We start from the raw sequence: 22,078 nt of genomic DNA, 5'->3' as shown, positions 1-22,078 counted from the left end.
GTATGAGATAAATTCCCAACAGAGGAGGTAAAACAGCTCCCCTTCAGAGGAGACTTTACTGTGAAGCCAGGTTCCCGTTGTTTTGATTTGCCAGGTAGAAGGAATATTCTAATCTATATGAAGAGAAGCAAAGAAATATCAGGTTCCTTTCTGTTTAGGTACAATTCCCTGCCTGAATCTCCAAAAATTGAAATGTGGATTTTCTTATCATATAAAAATGTTGGAACTTCTAAAGATGAATGGGAGCTGTTATTGTTCTTACTCAAACTCATCTGGAAGTTGAATTATTTTAAGGGAGAGTAATACTAGCGATTCAGAGGGAGCTAGCAAAAAAAAAAAAAGCTAACTTCTACATAAGTATACCATATTCTGTCTGTAAGGCTAAGGAGGAATATTTCTTGAGAAGCATTCAGCTGTGAAGAATTTTCACTATCCAAATGTGCTTTTTTTACCCAGGAGCTTCTGCTCTGTTTTAGCTGTGCATGCAAAGTGAGCGGAATGCACATAATTTTTTAACTCAAAATATTCTGAGTAAGTTCTTTATTCAGATCTCAAAACACTGGCTTGGACCCTGTAAAAAAGACTCTTCTTAAGTGCTCGGTGCATGGATTCTAAGAGTGTAAGAGAGTTCAGGTGGTGGTGTTACAACACGTGGAAGCGCGCTCTAGGAAACTGGGCAGTTCCTAGTTCTGCTCACAGATGCCACTCTTAATAAGGACTCATTCCAAATACTGTCTGAACAATATGAAGTTGCAGGACTGGTTGCCAGCAGCATCAGATACAGTAAACAAGTTACTGTTCTGTCATTTTCGGTGTATTCTAAGATGGTTGTAGGAATGTTTTTGTAGTCCCTTTCCTTTGCATTTCTGCAGTCTTAGCATTCACTTCTCATCTTCCCACACTCTGATATCCCCTTGAAGTGTTGGTATTTCTCCTTTTTCTGTCCAACTGGACAGAAAAGATATTGTAAGATATTAGTATCTCTGAAATACACTGACCAGTTTTACAACCGAAAGCAAATGTCTTAACATATCCCAGCAAGGATACCTTGTTGAACTGAAGTTTGTATTACAGTATGAAACATGGCTGTCTACTTCTTTTATTACTTTCTTTCATTATTTTATCTGATAGAAATTGCCTGGTTTTCTGGCAAAGGGTAAGTAGTAGTAAATTGGATTAGGTGTGTCGATTTTTACAAATTTTTACAAATTAAGCCTCAAATCTGATCAAGCCAACTAGAAACTGAGCTCTGACAGGAAAAGATGGCATGATGTTTTATCCCCCACCAGCTGCCTATCTGTCAAAATTGTGGGAACCAGTCTGGAAAACGTGCACCGCAAATCTTAAAGCTTGTGAAAGAGATGAAAATATTAAAGGTGTTCAGGTTTGTATTATGGAGTGTTGTAATAGGATTTCATAACTGGAACTATGTAAAGCATGTTTCTGTTCAGTGAGCATGGGAAGGATATATCATGTTTTTCTGGGTGGAGCATTGTTGGCTGTACATGTCAAAGACTCTTCTCAAGAAAGTAAATAACACCTGGTTACTTATTTATTTTAGTAAAAATGAAGTTAAATGGATTATAAATGTGTGTGAAATCTGACCCACGGAGACTGCAGAATTCCTTATGGCCATATTTCTGAGTGTAATGGTGTTTTGTGGAATTTAGTGTTGGACTGTAGAATTACCTGGACCATTTAAAAAAAAAAAAAAAAAGTAGTTATATTTCAGGAGACATAAGATAAGTAATTCATCTGTAGGATGTTTTATGGGATGCTGAAAATCTAAAAAGGAGAAGGATTTATGTTCTTAAGGGGCTACTTCTGAGCCTGAAGACACATTTCATGTGCTAGAGCATGCACTTCATCCTTTTAGTCTGTAAACAGCAGTGAAGGAAAAATGCTCTTTGGTACAGGATGAGTATCTATAATAGATACTGTTGTCCTGGATATTTTTAGACTGATTTATGTTAGCAAAGTGGAGCTTCATGTAGCTATGTTGCTAATTTCTTCTTTTTTTATGTAGAATTTTTCTATTTTACTTTTGATCTTCACAGTGAAAGAATACTAAGACTTGTGTGGATACTTTATTTTAGGTACTGAGCTCCAAGCTGATGCCAACTGCAGATGATGAAATGGCAAGAAACTGTGCTAAGTCCTTCTGTGAAAATTTTCTCAGAGCAGGAGGTTTGAGGTTAGATTTCAAAATCTTGACTCCGTTTGTAACACTCCACTTAGATAGCATTTCTCTGTGGTTCTGCTTTCTGTGATGCAGCACAATAGTAAAGCTTTAAACTTCTTTTCCAGAGGAAAAGCCCATCAAAAGCTATTCTCTCATTAGTGATCATCTGGAAAGGTAGCTGTAGCTACCACTGTAATGTAACGCAGAGTATGTTGTTAAACCCCAAAATAAAGGCAGGCACAGATAAGCTTGTAAATCGTAGCTTATACTGAAGTAGTGGATGTTTGGATAGTTATTTAATTACTTCAGTTCAAATTTGCAAGTGTGTTCTTTACACGCATTATGTCCTTCATAATGACATAGTGACACCAGCAGACAGTTTTTAGCTGTCAAAGCATAGATTGTGCATTGAAAACAACTGAATTTGACCATCTCCAGAATCCAGGCCCTTCAGATGGATTAAGATACAATGTGAGTAGTTTGGAAGACCTAGCATTGCTACTTATTCTTGATAAATTTGACACAAGTACATGTTGTTCTTAAGTCATTTTTGCACCCCAGCCCCTATAGGTCCTGAAGTTCACCATCAGGAACAGAAATCTCCAATCTGTAAATATTGGAGGGGAAAATGGGGATGTTAGTCTCCAAAGGTGCCCGAGTGGCAGTTGTAATTGGCATTCAGCTGATGAATAGGAGGGAAGGATGGAGATAAATTAAATGCAGCACTCTCCTAATGTAAAATACTTTAAAACAGAACTTGTGTTATTTATTTATTTATTTATTTATTTATTTAAGTTTGGTGGTGAATGTGATGCAGAGGGATTCCATTCCATCAGAAGTAGACTATGAAACCAGACAGGGGGTCTATTCCATCTGCCTGCAACTTGCAAGGTATGTGATTTCTTTTCATTAGAGGGAGTGCTGCTTTCTTGGCTTTTGGAGGGTGGCTTGCCATGTTTAAGATAAACTGATACTTTGAGTTCTTTTTCACTCGTTTGCTTTAAGCATTGAAAAATAAACTGGATGTTTCTGCTCTGTAAATGTAGGTTCTTGCTTGTTGGCCAGACAATGCCTACCTTGCTGGATGAAGATTTTATTAAAGATGGAGTAGAAGCATTGTCCTCACGCCCCTTCCGTAATGTCAGCCGACAAGCAAGCAGGCAGATGTCCATTTGTGGAACACCTGAGAAGTCATCCTACCGACAGCTCTCTGTGTCTGATAGATCCTCCATTAGGGTAGAAGAAATCATACCAGCAGCAAGAGTTGCCATACAAGTAAGGAAGTGTTTGATAATTTATTGTGGTATAGCAGTGGTGAGCTCTTCGGTGACAGCTGTATAACTTTTGGATTTTTAGTGAAAAGTTTACCTTCTGTACTGGTTCTTTGCCAGCCTTCATTTAAAAGTCTTGGAAAATCCATGCTGTCAGTCTCTCATTCTAACATTCATCTGAATGTTGACATTTTACTTAGTCATTGGAATTATTTTTGAACTAGGAAGGGAAGCAGTGCTCCAGAGCTGCCTGCAAGAAATAAGGGATGCACAGAAATCTTTTCAGTCATGCTTCTCAGCTCTTAAGACCTTATTCTTGTTTATTTTGAGGGAACAGAAAGGAGAGAGTTCTTGCTTGAACTTGTGTTTTATAGTTTTGTGTGTTAAATAGCTCAATAAGAAATCGCTTGTTTGATTGAGGGTAAAAGAGGAAACTTTTTTTTTCTGTATTTTCAAAAAACAACTTTTTCTCTCTATAGGAGGGAGATTACATCAGTATAATTTGTCTGAGACTGATTATTTACTGAAACATTGTAAGCTGACAGAGCTCAAACCATTTGGAAGTCCTATCCGATTGAACAAACTTCATAGTTGTTGTAGTGATTATACTATCTTAGGTTCTTAGCCAGTGCTTTCCAATTTGATTGATATGAATGAAATTAACATGGTTAAATTAATAATTGCAGACATGGTAAAGGGTATATGAAGTGGAGAATTTAAAACAGATTCCTCCCTATGCAGTGGGCAATAATAATCTCCCCTTCTCTGGAATAAAAATGACAGAAGTATCTTTGAGCCTATTTAGAGGAGAGGAAAAGAAAATCCAATGGGTGTTTGACCTGATCCAAAAGATACATTCCTCTTATCCCAGTGATTAACTAAGGGTGTTGAAGATCACAGAAGTAACTGCTGTTTCTTGTTCCTTCAGACTATGGAGGTGAATGATTTCACTTCCACCGTGGCTTGCTTCATGCGACTCTCTTGGGCTGCTGCTGCAGGACGACTGGACCTCGTAGGAAGTAGTCAGCCAATAAAAGAAAACAACACTTTATTTCCTGCAGGGATTCGAAACAGACTTAGCAGCTCAGGTAGGTTGCTGTGCTTTTAAACCATCTTACTGAAGAAAGTTATTGGTTTACTCATGATTGAACTTCAGAGAAACTTGATGTTGAATTCATTCAATTAGGGAAATCTGAGAAAAATGCTGTACGTTCATGTGGCATTTAGGGAATCTTTTTAAGTTGCTGAGAACTGACCAAAAGCTGAAAATATCTGAAAAACGCAATGGATTATAGTGTTTCTTCATTTCTCAATGCAGGAAGTAATTGCAGCTCAGGAAGTGAAGGAGAGCCAACTGCACTGCATGCTGGTATCTGTGTGAGGCAGCAGTCCGTATCTACCAAAGATGCTCTGATTGCTGGAGAAGCCTTGTCTCTGTTAGTAACATGCCTTCAGCTACGCAGTCAGCAGCTAGGTATGAAATAGAATTGGATTACTCACTACTTGGAATGCAAAAGGTGATTGAAAGCTTTTGAAGGCAGTAAAGAAAAAAAAAAAAATGAAAAATTTGTTGAGGCAACCCAAGTGAGAAATACACAGTTTCATTTTTAAAAAGCAATTGTGTTTTTTTGGTACTGTTTTGTTTGTTTGTTTCTTTTTTCCAAAAGAATAAACAGTAGGTGGGTATGAAACAAGGTATGTAGTGCTGTGCCTTAGTGAAATTCATTGAGTAAGCTAACATAGTGCCAGTATATAAATATTTGTACTGGCCTTGAAGTAGGGAATAGCACGTGCTGCTGTTTGCACAGCTAATGTTCAGTACTTGAACCTTTGTGTACAAGAACTGTAAACCCTGGAGATGAGAGAAGGAAAATGCTGTTATGAGGTAGTGCCACTCTATGGTGAGGAAAGGAAATGAAGAAACATACAAGTACCTGCTACTGCTTTTTGGTGTTAGAGGAGGGGAGGTACTCTCAGTCCTGTGGTCATTTTAACACAAGACTGTAACTAACTGATTTTAAACGATTATTTTAGAAAAAATGGCCTGATATTATTCTGTTCTAGGATCTTTTTACAATTTGCCTTGTGTTGCTGATTTCATTATTGACATACTGCTTGGATCACCAAGTGCTGAGGTGAGCCTCCTTTGTCTGAAAACTTCTTAAATGTTTCAGTGAAATTTGTATACTTTGTTCATTTGACATGGTCTAGAGATAATATTACATTACAACTATTTGAACATTTTTTTGCATACGAATAAATGACCTGTCTGTAACGTTAGTGATTCCAGTATTTTGTACTGTGTTGATAGCAAATGCTGAAGTACTGCATTGTTTAGATTTGTTTAATCCAAGGGATGTGAGGCTGTTCTGTGAGCAGTGTAATGGCAGTAGTCTCATTTGGGTTAGACAGATTCTGTAATACTAGTACTTCTACCTTCACAGCAAGGGGAAGTTACAGGTAACTTGCATCTCAGAAGATTGGGTAACATCTAATGCACTCCTCTGAACTTCTGGAAAATTCTTCCCAGTGTCTGAACCTTCGTAAAATATTTCTTTTTGTTAAATTTGTAACCAAAGAGAAGTATACGTTTTTAGCAATCTTTGAGTAAGGTCTAGTGCTTGACAACAGTGCTGTTTCAGATTCGTCGTGTTGCTTGTGACCAGTTGTACACCCTTAGTCAAACTGATACATCAACTCATCCAGATGTACAAAAGCCAAACCAGTTTCTCCTGAGCGTTATCCTTGGTGCCCAGCTGCCTCTTTGGTCACCAACCAGCATCATGAGAGGAATTAACCAGAGGTGAGTCATATGCATGTTGGCTGAGGAAGGAAATTTATCGTGTTTTTACATTAGCAATGCCATGGAATCTCTAAGCTATAACTGATTTAAACTGTCTTTTTGTAATTCTGTGGAAAGTAGACATCCCTATCGTGCTCCAGGAAGTTTGAGAAATAGGAAAATTCAGCTTTATTTTCCTCCAGTTTGTAAGATACAACTCTTCCTCTGTGAACTCCTAACGTCTGGCTTATTTGACTTCTAGGAAGATCTAATAGGCCTGCTCTTGCTAGGATGTTCTCATGGTAGTCAAAACCAGACTGGAGTTCCACAATGAGGTGTAGAGGTGAAGGGGTGTATGACAGAAACATGGAATTTATTTAATAGAATTTCACAGATCCAAAACAGAAATTGAACCAGAATGCCTCAGCCCTTTTAGTGATGTCTGAAGCAAGGATCTCACCTGTTTTCTTGCTGCTTATGTTAATCATTACAGCTGTAAAGACTATAAGCATCAGTCGTGTTGACTTGTCTCTGACTGGACAAATGTTGAATTTAACAGTAACTTTGAACAGTAATTTCTAGAGGAATCTGAGTGAAGGAGTAAATGAGAATCTAAAATTTGATGTTATTTGATATGCTGTGAAGTGAAGGATGAAAGCAAGACTAAATGTCCAAAAAGTTCAGAAGCAATTTGTTAAAGCTGTAGTGTGCATGCCAAGAAGCATACCTAAATAGCTACAGTATTTTAGGTTAGAAGAACAGACCACGAGGGCCTTAAAGTTAACTGCATAGGAAAAAAAAGTTTCTAATTTGAATTTTAAAACCTTTCTTCTACTTGTAACTTGTCTAGGCTCCTGTCCCAGTGTACCGAATATTTTGATCTGAGATGTCAGTTATTGGATGACCTCACTTGTAAGTATGTTTAGATTACATGTATGTTATTCTGCTTGCAACTTCCAAATGTTCCCTCCTTCTGTTGATGAGATGTAGAATGTAGACGACTACATGAAGGGGGTTGTTGCACCATAAACTTGATGTGCTGGCCATTCTGTGTTGTTAATGCCTGACATGGACCATTCTTGATGTTTTAACTGCAAGGCATCTGAACTCCAGGTCTTGTTGTTTTTACAGTACCTAGGTAGGAGTTTGTGCATGAAGTTACCTGTCTGTGTTTGAAGGTGCTGATCGTGATGTTGTGTAAGACAATCCAACACACACATGACTAGATGGCTGTTCCTGCTCAAAGAAGTATCTGTCTTCTAGGTTTCTGTATTCTATTTTTTTCTCTAAAGTAATGCAGTCTGTATCGGTGACAGATAGTAAGTTCCAATGCTGTGATCTTTCCTATAAACTGTTTTGTGTAGTGCCTCCTATTAAAGTGGCTTGTGGCATTGTCATAACATACATTAATTACTAAACTGTTTGAAGTTCCTTGTATTTAAATTCTCCAGACTTAGGGCAGGGGCGTTCTTTTATCTTGTAGCATCAGAAATGGAACAGCTAAAGATAAGCCCAGCTGCTATGTTAGAAGATGAGATTACCTGGCTAGAAAACTTTGAACCCAACCGCACAGCTGAGTGTGAGACCAGTGAAGCTGATAACATCCTATTAGCAGGACACTTGAGGCTCATCAAGACTCTCCTTTCGCTCTGTGGGGCAGAGAAGGAAATGGTTGGTAAGTATTCCTTTTTATTCTAAAGGTTGTTGGACTAGTGTGAATTTGTACAGCAGTGAAAAATGCCTTAGAAAATGTTTTAATCAGTAGAAAGTACCTGTGAAGACATTCTAATATATCAATGGAAGTGACAGAGCTGAAGAAGTAGTGTTTACTGTATCTTAATCGTACTTGTGACTTCTGGTAAGCCATTTGGATGCAGTTTTGTTGATGTGGTGATATTAAGTGACCTTGCTGTTACAGAGGACCTCTTGACATTTGCAATAATGTGTTTAACATAGATATGGATTTGTGTTACAGGTTCATCTTTGATTAAGCCATTGTTGGATGACTTCCTCTTCCGAGCATCCAGGATTATTCTGAATAGCCATTCTCCAGCAGGCAGTGCTGCAATCAGTCAGCAAGACTTTCATCCAAAGTAAAAATTGCTTTTTCCTTAATGTTGGATTTTGTCCAAGTGGTGTTCAGGAATGCAAATGTCAGCCACACTGGGGCTACAGATACAAGAAGTTCATACTAATGTTGGAGTATTTCTTCTGAGTATAACTTTCCAATTTATACATTTCCCATATCATTGTCCAAATAGTGTCTTTGTAAGTTCATTTTGAAGAATTTTTGTATGTTCTTTTGTGTGACCTAAAATCTGAGTGCTGATTTCATGAGGCCAAAGAGTACTCCTTTTGTTCATCTTCACTTGGGAATTTGGTTAAGTTGGAGCACAAGCAGGAAACTTTACAAGCCCCTTTTAAATAAGGATATAAAAAATGCTTTAAACTCTTTTTTTTTTTTTTTTGGAATAACTGTTTTTTATAGAAAGCTATTGCTGAGCAAGTCTCCTTGTACCTGAGATATTCTGAGCCACTATGAGTTTTATCAGTATTAACTGATTGCTTTCCTTCCTGTCTCCCCAAGAAAGAAAAAATACCACTCTACAGTATCTCAGTTGTTCGTTTGGTTTTTTTTTAGCATTTAAACTAGTTCTTTTGAGCAGTTGCCACTTGTTCCAAGTAATATGGCATTCTAGAATTAGAAATAATTGAGTCATCTTCAAAATAGTTCTCAATTGTGGTTTCCTTTTTAGGTGCAGTACAGCAGATAGCCGATTAGCTGCCTATGAAGTGTTAGTAATGCTGGCTGATAGCTCACCTTCCAATCTTCAGCTTATTACGAAAGAGCTGCTTTCTATGCATCATCAGTGTGACCCAGCTCTTACCAAGGAGTTTGATGTAAGCCTTTTCTTCATTTGTGTTCTTGTGGTTTGGAGCTCTGTGATTTGGTTAACTGCTTAATTCATTAAATTTCCATGGTCTTCAATTTGAAATGACAAGGAAGCAGACAAATTAAGATCCATTTGAAGCAAATGCTCTGAGTCTTTGTCAATTATCTGGATAAGGAAAAAGCATTGCCTAACTAGCAATTTAGAAATGTTTTAGGCTGTTCCTTAAGTTTTCTGCTAAATATTAATTATAAAAGTGAACAAATGTAGCTCTTGTGATGTTTCAGATTTGATATTCCTGGTTTTCCATGAAATTGCTTTTGACAGCTCATGTAAGGGTGATTATAAAAGCTGTAATGTTTTTTGGAATCTCATGTATTCCATAATTTGCTGGGACAAAAAATGTTTCTCATTTCAGTATCTTCCACCAGTGGATAGTCGCTCCATTTCAGGATTTGTGGGACTGAAGAATGGTGGTGCTACTTGTTATATGAATGCTGTCTTCCAGCAGCTGTATATGCAGCCTGGTCTCCCAGAGGTAATTGGTTCAATGTCCTCAAGGTCATCTTCTCAGAATCTTCAGCATCTTTATCAATGACATAGAGGATGGCATCGAGTACACTCTCTGCAAGTTTGCAGATGACACCAAGCTGAGCAATGCAGTCGATACATTAGAGGGAAGGGAAGCCATCCAGAGGGACCTGGACAGGCTGGAGGAGTGGGCCCGTGAGAATCTAATGAGGTTCAGCAAGGTCATGTGCAAGGTGTTGCTAGGGCAAATCCTAGGTATTTATAGGGACTGGGGGAAGAACTCTTTGAGAGCAGCCCTATAGAGAAGGACTTGGGGGTCCTGGTGGACGAGAAACTGGACATGAGCCAGCAGTGATAACTTGCAGCCCAGAAGGCCAACTGTGTTTTGGGCTGCATTAAAAAAGGGGGGTGGCCAGCAGGAGGGGTAGGTGATTGTCCCCCTCTATTGACTCTTGAGAGGCCCCACCTGGAGTACTGTGTCCAGGCCTGGGGCTCCCAGCACAAGAAAGATGGAATGGGTCCAGAGGAGGGCCACGAAGATGATGGAGGGCTGGAGCACCTCTCCTATGAAGAAAAACTGAGAGAACTGGGCTTGTTTAGCTTGGAGAAAAGAAGGCTCCAGGGAGACCTCTTTGCGGCCTTCCAGTACTTGAAGGAAGCGTATAAACAGGAGGGGGAATGACTGTTTACATGGGTGGATGTAGGCCATTCTATGATTCTCTGAATTACCATTGTCTGAGATGCAAGTACATTTTAGCACCATTGATCAAGTAATCAAGAATCGTTCTAAAAAAAGAACAAAAATGTATGTGTGTATGTATGAATAGTGCTCTCTCTATATAAATACATACTAAAAATATATACAGGCTCAAATTATTGCTGTAAGTTGTCAGACAAACAAATAATGTTTGTTGTGAAAACTCAACGTTATTAAATTAGTTCTTATCAAAATTATTGCATTTGTTTTTTTCCTAGGCTCTGCTTTCCATTGATGATGATACCGACAATCCAGATGACAATGTGTTCTATCAAGTTCAGTCTCTTTTTGGTCACCTGATGGAAAGCAAACTACAGTATTATGTACCTGAGAACTTTTGGAAGGTATTATTTCTTTTTGCTCTCCTACTTAGCAAGAAGTCATTTATTTCTCATTTGTGTTTTCTCATTGTGGAAATTCTAGGGATTAAGCTTTACCTCAAAAATTCAGAATGTGTAAATATAACATTTATTTAAAAAAAAAAAAAAAAAGACTTTAGTGATATTTATGTGGAACAACTACCTCTTTAAATATGTATATACTTTGTGTAGATCTTCAAGATGTGGAATAAGGAGCTTTATGTTCGAGAGCAACAGGATGCTTACGAGTTCTTTACCAGTCTTATAGATCAAATGGATGAGTACCTCAAGGTAAAATCTTCAGGGATTTTTTTCCCCATATACATGCATTTTTTTTTTTTTTTTTCTTGGAAGAGAAGGCATGGAACCACTGGAATTATTTTACAATCTAAATAACATTCAGGAGTTTTAAATTCATGTTGTATACTTGGTCTTTCACTCTGCCAGTATATACAACTGATGTCTAATTTTACATCTCCAACAGAAAATAGGAAGAGACCAAATATTTAAGAATACTTTTCAAGGTATCTTTTCTGATCAGAAGATCTGCAAGGACTGTCCTCACAGGTAACGTTACATTTAGTGTGTTAGATATCAGCTGCCATAACTGTTAAAACAGCTCTAAAAGGTGGGATAATATGCCATTGACTGTAAATATCATAGATGTTGATAGTTATGGGGCAAACATAATCTTATTTCATAAGCACGTCTTGTTAATGCAAGTTGGATAGGTTCTACTCTGTCGATGTATTTACCGTTTTCCCTCTTGAATTTAGATATGAGCGAGAGGAAGCCTTCATGGCTCTCAACTTAGGTGTGACTTCGTGTCAAAGTTTGGAAATATCATTGGATCAATTTGTTAGGGGAGAAGTTCTGGAAGGAAGTAATGCGTACTACTGTGAAAAATGCAAAGAAAAGGTATTGTTCTTAATGTCTGTGAAAGAATAGTCAGCTGTGGTTTGTTGTTTTCATAAGCGTCACATGCTCATGTGAAGCCATACTTAAATTTTGCTTACTCTTTTCATAATCAAAAAGTTAAATCCTTAAACAGATGCAGGTGGTGTTCTGCATTTCCTGTAACTTGTATTGTGAAATGAACATTGAGGAGGATGGCAGAACAGTCAAATGTTTTGAAACATACCAGTCTACTGCACAAACTCTGTAATAGTACCCTGTCTGTCAGCATTAGAGTTATCCTATCTCCAGTAGCTGTATTGTACATCAGATGGCTGGAATCAAACATCTATAGAAAAACTAGAGCATGTTTGAGGTATATAGATGAAGACAACACTTCCTTCTCCTTTTAAGAGAACTACAGTGAAGCGCACATGCATTAAGGTCTTACCAAACCTGTTGGTGATACACCTGATGAGATTTGGCTTTGACTGGGAGAGCGGACGTTCTATTAAATATGATGAACAAATAAGGGTAAGAATACTTTCAGCTATGCTTCCTGTTCCCACTCCTCCCCTTTCTCTCCTCTTAATGAAAAATGGAAGCACTCGCGCTTCCTATTCGTTCTCCCTTCTTTTCCTCACATTTTGATACTGGGCTTTTGAAATGTGGTACAATATGATCATGCTAAAGAAAACAAGTATTTTTTCTTTGAGCTGTTCTTGTCTGCAGCATTCTCAGACTCCTTTCAGAAAGCATGAGCAAAAGCCTCTGTAAAGATATTTTATTAAAATTCTGTGTCAGGAGAACCAAAAGTTGTAGCACCATGCTTTCTTGTTGTATTTACAATGTGGGAAGTATTAATACAACTTACAAAATTACACTGAGTGAGTGCATGACATAATCCCTGTTTAATCTAAAATCTCTCTTCAAACAGTTCCCCTGGATGCTGAACATGGAGCCTTACACTGTGTCGGGGATGGCTCGCCAGGACTCGTCCTCAGAAGTGGGGGACAATGGTAGAAACATGGATCAAGGAGGTGGAGGGTCCCCAAGGAAGAAAGTTGCACCTACAGAGAACTATGAGCTTGTTGGTGTGATTGTTCACAGTGGCCAGGCTCATGCAGGGCATTACTACTCCTTTATAAAGGACAGGAGGTAACAACCAAGAAGGCTCACATAGTGAGTCTAAAGACTGCATGTTTTAGGAAGTTATAATGAGCCATTCAGAGCTCTGTTGGAAGCACCATTTCTTTCTTAACACCCAGTACTGCTATCAACATTATCAGAGTCTCATGAATTGTTATGTATCTTGTGTTGCATTCTGAGTGCTTTTTGGGACACACAGTTGCAGATTATGGGTTTCACTAATGTTTTTAATCAAGCTTAATTTTTTTAATCAAGTTTTGTCATTGAGATAAGTTTTCTATTTCATGTCAAAACAAATGTGTGTTAAGGGCCTTCCTTTCTATGATATTCCTTGGTGATTGTTTTTGTTGCTGTTTTTGGCTGAACAGTCAAATAACATGGTTTCTGTTCTGACTACAGGGGATGCGGAAAGGGGAAGTGGTATAAATTTAATGACACTGTTGTTGAAGAATTTGAGTTAACTGATGAAACCTTGGAGTATGAATGTTTTGGTGGAGAGTATAGACCTAAAGTCTATGATCAATGTAAGTAGAATTGAAGATTAATTTACAGTAGCTTTGTATCTCATACCGGTTCTCAGTGGTGTTGGAGCTGAGTCTGTTATATTCTCTTTGCATGATTTGGTGTAATAGTCCTTCCCAAACATTTTCTAGTGAAAGCATTCTGTTTTACTGAAGGATGTAACCATTTGTATATGACCTAATATTAGTTAAACTGTATTCTCTGTTCAACTCTTTGTGGACTTAATAACAGGAGATTCAGAAATAAAATGGCACACTGTTAAAGTGGCTTGAAGAAAATACAGACTAGATCTTAGTTTAGGCTAGTCAGAATGTGCGTAAAATGTGGTTTGGGATCATAGTTAAATTTTTCAGTGCTCTAAGGAATTAATTCCAAATATATTGATACCATTATTCACATGCTGAGTAATTTTGATGATTATCATCTTAATATACATATGTTCTTTACTTTTGAGCTGTTTTTCTTCTTCTCTAACATAGACTGATTTTTTTTATTTTAATCCAAGAAGTAACTGTACTGCAGTCTTTTGTGCTTGCACACTCAGTTTTACTCTCCTATAGGAATGAAAAGAATTCTAAATTCCCAAAGGTTCATCAAATGCCTCTTCTCTCATCAGCTAACCCTTACCCTGATGTGCGTCGGCGATACTGGAATGCCTACATGCTGTTTTATCAGAGAGTGTCTGATCAGAACTCTCCAGTCTTACCAAAGAAAAGTCGAGTGAGCGTCGTGCGTCAGGAAGCTGAGGACCTCTCACTGTAAGTTTCTCTTGTATTCATAAAGGCTTCTCCTGTTTTAGTGTACAGATTCATCTCCAGAATGAAGGCACAAATAATTCCTGTTTCACACAAGAATATGCTTATCCCCCTGCTTTTCTTTAAGCTGCTTAATGAATGGCCTTTTATTGCTTTTGTAACTTCGTCTTCCATACTCGTGTCACTGTTGGAATAAGAAATTCAAGCTGACTGACAGCTTCAGAAATAATTTAGACTGTCATCTGAATTTGCCTTAAGGTAATACTGGCTCTATTGGTATTTTCAGACTTGAACTACAGATTTGTCATAGTTACATTATTGCCATTATGTTTTAGATCTGCTCCATCTTCACCAGAAATTTCACCCCAGTCATCACCACGACCCCACAGACCCAACAGTGATCGCCTGTCCATCTTAACTAAACTGGTCCGGAAAGGTGAAAAAAAGGGACTTTTTGTTGAGAAGATGCCTGTACGGATATATCAGGTAGAGCACTCAAAATTCCAGTTAAATGCTGTTCATACAAAGCTTAAGCTCACAATAAGAGGACAGAAACTTTGAAGGTGACTTTGAGGCAATTCCATTACTGAAGACAAAGCTAAAAAGTGACTGGGTTCAAATATAAAGGTAACAGGCTGTTCAGTGATGCATTTTGTATGTTTTGTTGTTACTTCTCCTGAAACTGACTCATCATTTCTTGGTTTTACATCAGTCTTCTAAGTTTCTCATATATTTTTCCCCTCCACTGAAGTAGTGATTCAGAGTATGAACAGAATAGGTCTGACTCTAGTTTTTAAACACCATACATATTTATGTGTGAGATCAAATGTCAGTTAAATGCTTTTTTAACAGTGTTTTAATTTTTTGCCTTCTTTTTTTAAAAAAAAAAAAAAAATCTGCAGATGGTGAGAGATGAAAATCTCAAATTTATGAAGAACAGAGATGTATACAGTAGTGACTACTTCAGTTTTGTTTTGTCACTGGCTTCACTGAATGCTGTAAGTAATGAGACTTTTAATATTTGAGTACTCTGAAAATACTAACTAGCAATAGTTAGAGAAGCTCTAGAACAGGAAATTTAGAAGAGAAGTGTTTGGTATGATTTTGCTTTTCAAACTGAGCTATTCTTGGACTCCAGTAACTCTTCACACTGATAGCATCCATCTCAAAGCTGACTTCAGCCTTCTGCTGCAGCAAAGGGGAAAAATGTCATTGTGCCATAATAATTAAAAAAAAATAATAAATTAACTGATGCAAACAGAGCTCTACAGGGACAGAAACTCCTCTGTGCATGGAAGGTACAAAAATTGGCATTAGTCATCTTGAAGTTGATAGACCCTCATTTGAATATAGCTTAATTACTTTTTCTGAGTGTAGTTATGGATTAATAAACAAACCAGTATTTATTAAATCCACAGACATAGTGGGCCTTACAGCAAGTTTGTTCCTGTTTTAGCACATATGTTAAACTAGCGTAGTCGTTACTGGAAACAGATTTCAGCACAGACAAGTATGGTTTGTCTTGTTTTCTATATGAAGTAAATTACTTGAATAGAGCATGCTGACTTATTTAGGAGACAGAATGTGTGCTGCAGGTATAGGTCTGCTCTGGAGTAAATGTGGTGTTTCTTTCAGACTAAGGTAAAACATCCTTATTATCCATGTATGGCAAAGGTGAGCTTACAGTTGGCAGTCCAGTTCCTCTTCCAAACTTATCTCCGAACCAAGAAGAAACTCAGGTAAGGTCTGACTGAGGGAAAGCCACTTCTGACTTAGCAGAAAAGGAAGAAGTGAGATGAAGCACTGTTTGGGTTTTGCAGCTGTTTTTCATTACTGACCCTTTCCCCTGGTTTGGTTTTAAAGGGCTGATACAGAAGAGTGGATTGCAACCATAGATGCACTGCTCTCCAAAAGTATTGATGCTTGTCAGTGGTTAGTTGAATATTTTGTTGGACCAGAGGGCCGGGAGCTTGTAAAGTAAGTACCCTATTTCTGTCTTAGTTGCAGTGTTTTGTGTCTTGCCTGTGGATAGAGCTTTGAAATAACGTGATCTGGCATATCTGTACTGATAGATTGCTAAAAAGCTGACTGTGCATGTTCTTTAAACAGGTGCTCTAAATTGTCATTTAAGAAAATGTTAGAAATAAAAACCTCTGTTCAGATTTTTCAGTAATTCTGAAAAGATGATAATAGTGCAGTGTAGATGAAGGATGCAAACTAATTTAATTCAGAGGGAAGCCTTGGAATGTGTTTGTCAAGTTGCTCCTGCAAGTAGAGGGAAAGAGAATGTGGTGAAAATGTTTAAGGTGAGGTAAGTTAAATACTTACCTGACAGTGATCACAAAGGAATTGCAATGTATTTCACTCACCAGCTCAAGATAAGCTTAAGGCAATTCTTGGAGAACTGATAACAGAGGGATTTGCCAACCTAAGGAGGAGGTTATCCTAAAAGTTGTGTTGGAAGACAGGATCCTCTGGTAGCTTTTAGTTTTAGATTTTTGTCTTGAATGAATAAAGCGTTGTTATAAGCTTTTGTAGTGAGAAACAGGAGTGCAGGAAAGTAAGTTAAAGCTTATCCGCAGAAGTGTAGTGTAAGGGGTGCTTTTGAACTGTTACCCTTATTAAAATGATAGATACCACACTTAATCATAGTAAATATATGTATGCTTTGATTCCAGTTCTTCTTGCAGCTTTGCCTTTTATCTTCCAGGACTTTCCTCCTGGAATGCAGTGTAAGAGAGGTGCGAGTTGCTGTAGCTACTATTCTTGAAAAAACCCTCGACAGTGCCTTGCTTTATCAAGAGAAGGTTTGTGACACCTCATCAGCCATGATCCTGTTGATTGTCTCTACCCAATATCTCTTGTTTCACTTGCAGGCAGTGCAGTGTGATTTGCATATGACAAAGTGGAAGGTTCTCATCTTCAGCAGGCTTGTAGCTCTTTCTTGAACAGGTTAATGCTTGTCTGCTCCTACCCTGGGAAGTAATGTGCTGCTGTAATTCCTAGAAGCTTAAAGTATTGGTTATAAACAGTTCTATCTCATTTCAACATGAATGTATGGCATCTCACGAAAAATGCAGTTTCCAAATATTATAAGAATGTAAGATTTATTCTCTCTCTCTAACAGAGAGAGCCCAGAAATCAGCTTAGTTTTTAACTGGTATCCTTCCTCACTCAGTCAGAAGCCCACAGCAGTAGCTGAAGTGGGCAGAAGCCCACTGAGCTGTCACGTTCCAGGGAGAGACTGGAACTATGGTTGTTGTTCAGTGGTTTAACTTGTTACTAAAAAATCTTGGCAAGTAAGTTTGGGAAGTGCAGGTTTATTATATTTGGCTTATTTTAATATTGTAAGAAAACCCAGCAGAAATTACGTGAAAATGTCCGAGGCTCACCTGTCCCTTATGGGATATCTGAACCAAGTCATTTGTATTAGAAGAACTCTGTCAGAACTACTTTGTCATCTGTCATATTTCTATAAGCTGTCAGTGGAGATGGCAGGGACTTTCAGGTGCCCAAATCTTGTTTAGTCTGAAGTGATTTTCTTGCATCCAATTTTAATTTTTTTTAAAAAAAAGCAGTATGACGGCTGGAAGGCACAACTGTTGTGTATGAAGAAAATTTCTTATTTAGAGCTTTGAGGAAAGATTGCTGCGAAGTTTTCTAAGCTTAACAGAGTAGTAGGAAGATGGGCATTTAAAATATAGCTTGAGAGCTTCTGATTACCTACTGTTAGCTGTTTATGTTAACAAAGATGTAATAAGTATTATACCAAGGCCCTTAGCGTGCTCAGTGTATTACTGTAATGACTGGAACATTTGAACATCAGTTACCACGTGACTAATTTGAATTGCTTTAAAAAATATTGCAAACCTGTGTAACTACTGAGTTTCACTTCTATAAGCAAGTTACCCAATGTGCTGATGCTTTCACTCCACTCCTGTTTAATATATGCACGTTAATTCAGAGTTGGAAATGGTAAGTTTGTAGTCCTACGTTAGCTATTTATGTTAATCACAGCAAGTGTAGCTGACCATACATACTGTTTTGTTAATCAAACTTGAAAATGTAGAAATGCCTGTATTTTAAGCAGGAGAGAAGCATTTAAATGCAAGTTAATAATTGTTTTTGCAGTTAAAAAATCTACATCAGTTATTGGAGGTGCTACTTGCTTTACTGGATAAAGATGTTCCTGAAAACTGTAAAAACTGTGCTCAGTACTTCTTACTATTCAACAATTTTGTGCAGAAGGTAAGCAACCATTTATCATCTTTTCATATTACTTCAATTTTAAAGGACAGTAATAAAACAGTTAAACAATCTTCATGGAAGGCTTAAGCAGCACAGTGAAACTCTTCCAGAAGCATTTTTGTTCTTTGTTTCAGGATGGTTCTTTTTCTTTTGTGTGTGCTGAGTGGCTTTGAAGACTGATTAGGGATGAAATCATACAAAAACATTCAAGCAAATTATACCTAGAAAGGATATCATTTCCAAAGTCTGAGTGTTGAGGTTTTGTTCACTGGGGATTTTTTGGCTGTTAAAAAAAAAAATAAATACTAGGGAGTTGGAGGGGTTTTTTTTTGTCCTGTAAATAGTAGAAACATTGAAATATTGACAGCACAGTACTGTGCTGTTCACCTCATTGTGGGTTCTGTCTATCCCTTAATTCTTTTGTTTGTTTGCTTCTTTTATAGTTATTCTGCCTATATTGATCCTGGCCTAGTTTCTCCAGTGTGCTGTATGCAATGAAGTGTCTTTAAAAGTGTAGCTTATTGATCTATGAAGTTCACAACTTTTTAAAGATGTTTAGCAAAGTTTTACTTCTGTCCCTTAGAGCATAAATTCTTTACCTAGATAGATCTGTAATGTATTATTATTGTCTAAACAGCAGGGTATAAGGGCTAGCAGTCTTCTTCTCAGACATTCTGCTTTGAGGCACATGATCAACTTTCTCCTTGGTCCCAACCGTCAGAGTAATCAGGTAAAGCTTATGTACCCATTCCTGTGTTTAAGATTCTTACATTACAGGCAAAAACCTTGTTGTTTGATTAAAATAGATTACTCCTTAGATTATTCTGCAAATTTCATGCAAATCTTAGCATTCCTCATGTGCTGCCATGAAGAGGTAGCAGTGCTGGCAGAAGTTGAGTCATTCTGGTGTTAATAAACTGTGAACCAAATTTGAAGGATTAGAATGTGGTGGTGGGCTGTTAAGGATATTGTTCTGTTTTGACTTGACAGAATTTGATTAAATCAACCAATCAGAACTCAATTAAATCTCCCCTTTGTCTCAAACAGAACCGCAGGTGGAGTTCAGCACAAGCACGTGAGTTTGGATATCTTCACAATACTGTCGCATTACTTGTTCTGCACTCTGATGTCTCTTCACAAAGAAATGTTGGTAAGAATTGCATTTTTGGCTTTTGGTAACATTGCATTTCAGTTATTTTGATTGGGAGTAGCTTCAGCATCAGTAAGGTCTTGCCTCACGTGAACGAGTCAACTTGTGTTGTTGGCTGTGAGAGACTCACATCAATCACATCTGTTATGTCTAATCACAAGGGGAGTCTCTAGACTGAGCTACTGCAGAATAATCAATGAAACACTGTGTTGGATATTTTTTACAGGAGGCAGAGTTTTCCAAATAAACATAATAGAATGAGTTTGGATTTCCAGTGCCCTCAAGAAGGAATTTAAAGTTGTTCTTTGTGAAAGAAAACTTGATTTTTATCTGAGGTTTATAGTTTCTGGAGTTGGAGGCAGTCAAAAATTATAAAGTAACAGAAGAATGATAAATGCTTTGAGCATGATGAATGTGCAGTGGTGGGAATGAAATTAAATACTAAAGTTCTGATAGTTGATCTGAACATTCTGCTTTTGCTTTCTTGCAGTTCATTTCCCTATACTGTCAATAATGTAAATGATACATTAGCACTAAAGTTTGTTATTGGGCTGGCACCATAAAAACTAGTCAAGGTGAATGACTTTAGAAATGACAAGGTAGCAAATGTCAGCAGTGACTTCAAGGTGTGGAACAATTATTTGTGGATTGTTTTTGTGTTTACTCTTATAGCTCCTGGTCTCTTTAAGCAACGTCCACCTCTAAGCATCACTACTTCAGGTCCACTTTTGACACTCCATGAAGAAGTGGAAGCCTTGTTATTCTTGTCCGAGGGAAAACCTTACTTAATAGAGGTATCTATCCATTCTAAATTCTACCTTACTTGAACATGTATCTGGCCTGATAGTGCTAACTTGAGTTGTTCTCACTGAATGGGCCATGCTTGACCCAGGCCCCTGGAGCTGGGCAGCAGGAGCTGAGTGAAGTGCTGTGAGAAAAGGGAGAAAAAAATACAGCCTTCCTGAAAAAGACTCATTTTATCATAAACTTGATCCATCTCTTGAAAATAATTGCATGGCTATATACAAAATTACTTGCATCTTTCCTTTAGGTGATGTATGCATTACGAGAGCTGACTGGATCTCTATCTGTTCTCATTGAGATGGTGGTGTATTGCTGCTTTTGTAATGAGCACTTTTCCTTTACTGTGCTACACTTCATCAAGGTATGGAGATATTAAGATGGTGTATTTACATAAGTGTTTCTTCTAGGCTTTGGTTATGCTGTCTTATGGTAGAATGGCACTGGGATTTGCAGCAGAACAGTCAGTACAGTTTGCTGGATTTTGGGAGGGTTTTCTTGTTTTTTAACTTCTGCAGTTTAAAATGACCAATTTTCAAAAGGCTGTGAAGTACTCTGTCAGTTCTTTGCACTATCAACTTATTTTACTGTTTGAATAATGTTATATTTCTTAATGCAGACTCAACTGGAAACTGCTCCACCTCATGAATTGAAAAACATATTCCAGTTACTCCATGAGATACTGGTAGGTGAATGGTAAAGACTTGCACATTAAGTACTGGATGGATTTTCTATCAGTGCATAATAAGAATAAGAAGAATAAGAATAATAAGAAGGCAAAGACTGCACAGATGATCTCAACATTCACATATCTTTGATCCTTCAGTTTAAAAGTTTATACTTTTTACAATTCCATTAACACCAGATTATCAACACGGTAACTTCATAAGTCTCATTTGTTTTTCATGTTGAGGTGGTTAAAACCATTTTGTAGTGCAGATGCAGGTCTCAAGCATAACTTTTGTTGACCTTTTCCTTTTTTGCCAGGTCATCGAAGACCCCTTACAAGTAGAGCGCATCAAATTTGCCTTTGAAACTGAAAATGGATTAATAGGCAAGTAAGCCAGTGTGTGAATGCTGCTATCTTCTGCTAACTCTTGTGCTGATAATTCTTATCTTCTGGTTTCTTAATCCTTCCAACTGTTTTATTTCTGATGGCAAACAACTTGGCATTATCTGATTTAACAACCACCGCTGAAGTGAAGCTACTGAAGCATGCAGGAGTCGTGGGGAAGACCCAGAATGATGAGAGCTTGCTTCGTATGAATCAGGAGAAATGGTTTTTTGTTAACAGAAATGTAGATGAGCCACACAGTGCTCAAAGAGCACGTCTAATCAGCAAGTGCTGCTTGGGTATCTCTTTCATAGCTGTTTGGTTGAGAAGCTGTTTCAGACTATGGCTTTCACCTGATTTTGTTTCAGATTCTGTGTTGGTGAGAAAGATATTTAAAATTAAAAAAAAAAAAAAGCTAAATATTCTCTCTTATGCCTCACTGCTCTTCTGGTTACTAATTTCCATGTATGACTAACAGAAGAGAAGATAACAAGAAGTAATGTAAGGGAATAGTGGTTATTTTAGTTCCAGTAATGTGGGTCCCACTTGGACCAATCCTGTAATTTGGGCAATACGTGACAATTTATTTCTGCAGAGGAGAGATGCAATTATTCAATTTAATCTTTATGTTGTAGGCTTACTGTGTTTGTTGTTGAATAGCACACTTTACAAGAACTGCTGTGAGTTTTGGGAATTAATATTGTGGGTTTACCTTGCAGCTGCCTAGCAACA

General features: G+C 37.6%; 1 protein-coding gene across 2 annotated transcripts in view; it reads left to right on the top strand.

Annotated features, from left to right (window-relative positions):
- The window catches only part of USP24 (ubiquitin specific peptidase 24), a 59,667-nt gene that overhangs the window by 32,578 nt on the left and 5,011 nt on the right, over positions 1–22,078 (top strand). For both annotated transcript variants that reach the window (XM_085231230.1, XM_085231231.1), the window contains 32 exons: positions 2,097–2,194; positions 2,978–3,073; positions 3,229–3,457; positions 4,382–4,541; positions 4,772–4,927; positions 5,518–5,588; positions 6,096–6,256; positions 7,086–7,147; positions 7,719–7,910; positions 8,211–8,328; positions 8,992–9,136; positions 9,545–9,664; positions 10,633–10,758; positions 10,966–11,064; positions 11,258–11,340; positions 11,550–11,691; positions 12,082–12,201; positions 12,605–12,825; positions 13,216–13,340; positions 13,955–14,096; positions 14,429–14,579; positions 14,996–15,091; positions 15,729–15,832; positions 15,957–16,070; positions 16,804–16,900; positions 18,225–18,341; positions 18,979–19,071; positions 19,389–19,491; positions 20,164–20,285; positions 20,543–20,656; positions 20,912–20,977; positions 21,280–21,346. In XM_085231230.1, coding sequence (XP_085087356.1) covers positions 2,097–2,194; positions 2,978–3,073; positions 3,229–3,457; positions 4,382–4,541; positions 4,772–4,927; positions 5,518–5,588; positions 6,096–6,256; positions 7,086–7,147; positions 7,719–7,910; positions 8,211–8,328; positions 8,992–9,136; positions 9,545–9,664; positions 10,633–10,758; positions 10,966–11,064; positions 11,258–11,340; positions 11,550–11,691; positions 12,082–12,201; positions 12,605–12,825; positions 13,216–13,340; positions 13,955–14,096; positions 14,429–14,579; positions 14,996–15,091; positions 15,729–15,832; positions 15,957–16,070; positions 16,804–16,900; positions 18,225–18,341; positions 18,979–19,071; positions 19,389–19,491; positions 20,164–20,285; positions 20,543–20,656; positions 20,912–20,977; positions 21,280–21,346 — 3,910 coding nt within the window. The remainder of the gene's footprint in view (positions 1–2,096; positions 2,195–2,977; positions 3,074–3,228; positions 3,458–4,381; positions 4,542–4,771; positions 4,928–5,517; positions 5,589–6,095; positions 6,257–7,085; positions 7,148–7,718; positions 7,911–8,210; positions 8,329–8,991; positions 9,137–9,544; positions 9,665–10,632; positions 10,759–10,965; positions 11,065–11,257; positions 11,341–11,549; positions 11,692–12,081; positions 12,202–12,604; positions 12,826–13,215; positions 13,341–13,954; positions 14,097–14,428; positions 14,580–14,995; positions 15,092–15,728; positions 15,833–15,956; positions 16,071–16,803; positions 16,901–18,224; positions 18,342–18,978; positions 19,072–19,388; positions 19,492–20,163; positions 20,286–20,542; positions 20,657–20,911; positions 20,978–21,279; positions 21,347–22,078) is intronic.

The sequence above is a fragment of the Meleagris gallopavo genome, chromosome 10, assembly GCF_905368555.1.
Source record: "Meleagris gallopavo chromosome 10, MGAL_WU_HG_1.1, whole genome shotgun sequence".
NCBI lineage: Eukaryota > Metazoa > Chordata > Aves > Galliformes > Phasianidae > Meleagris > Meleagris gallopavo.
The sequence above is the reverse complement of the archived record's forward strand: the minus strand, read 5'-3'. Positions and strand labels throughout refer to the sequence as shown.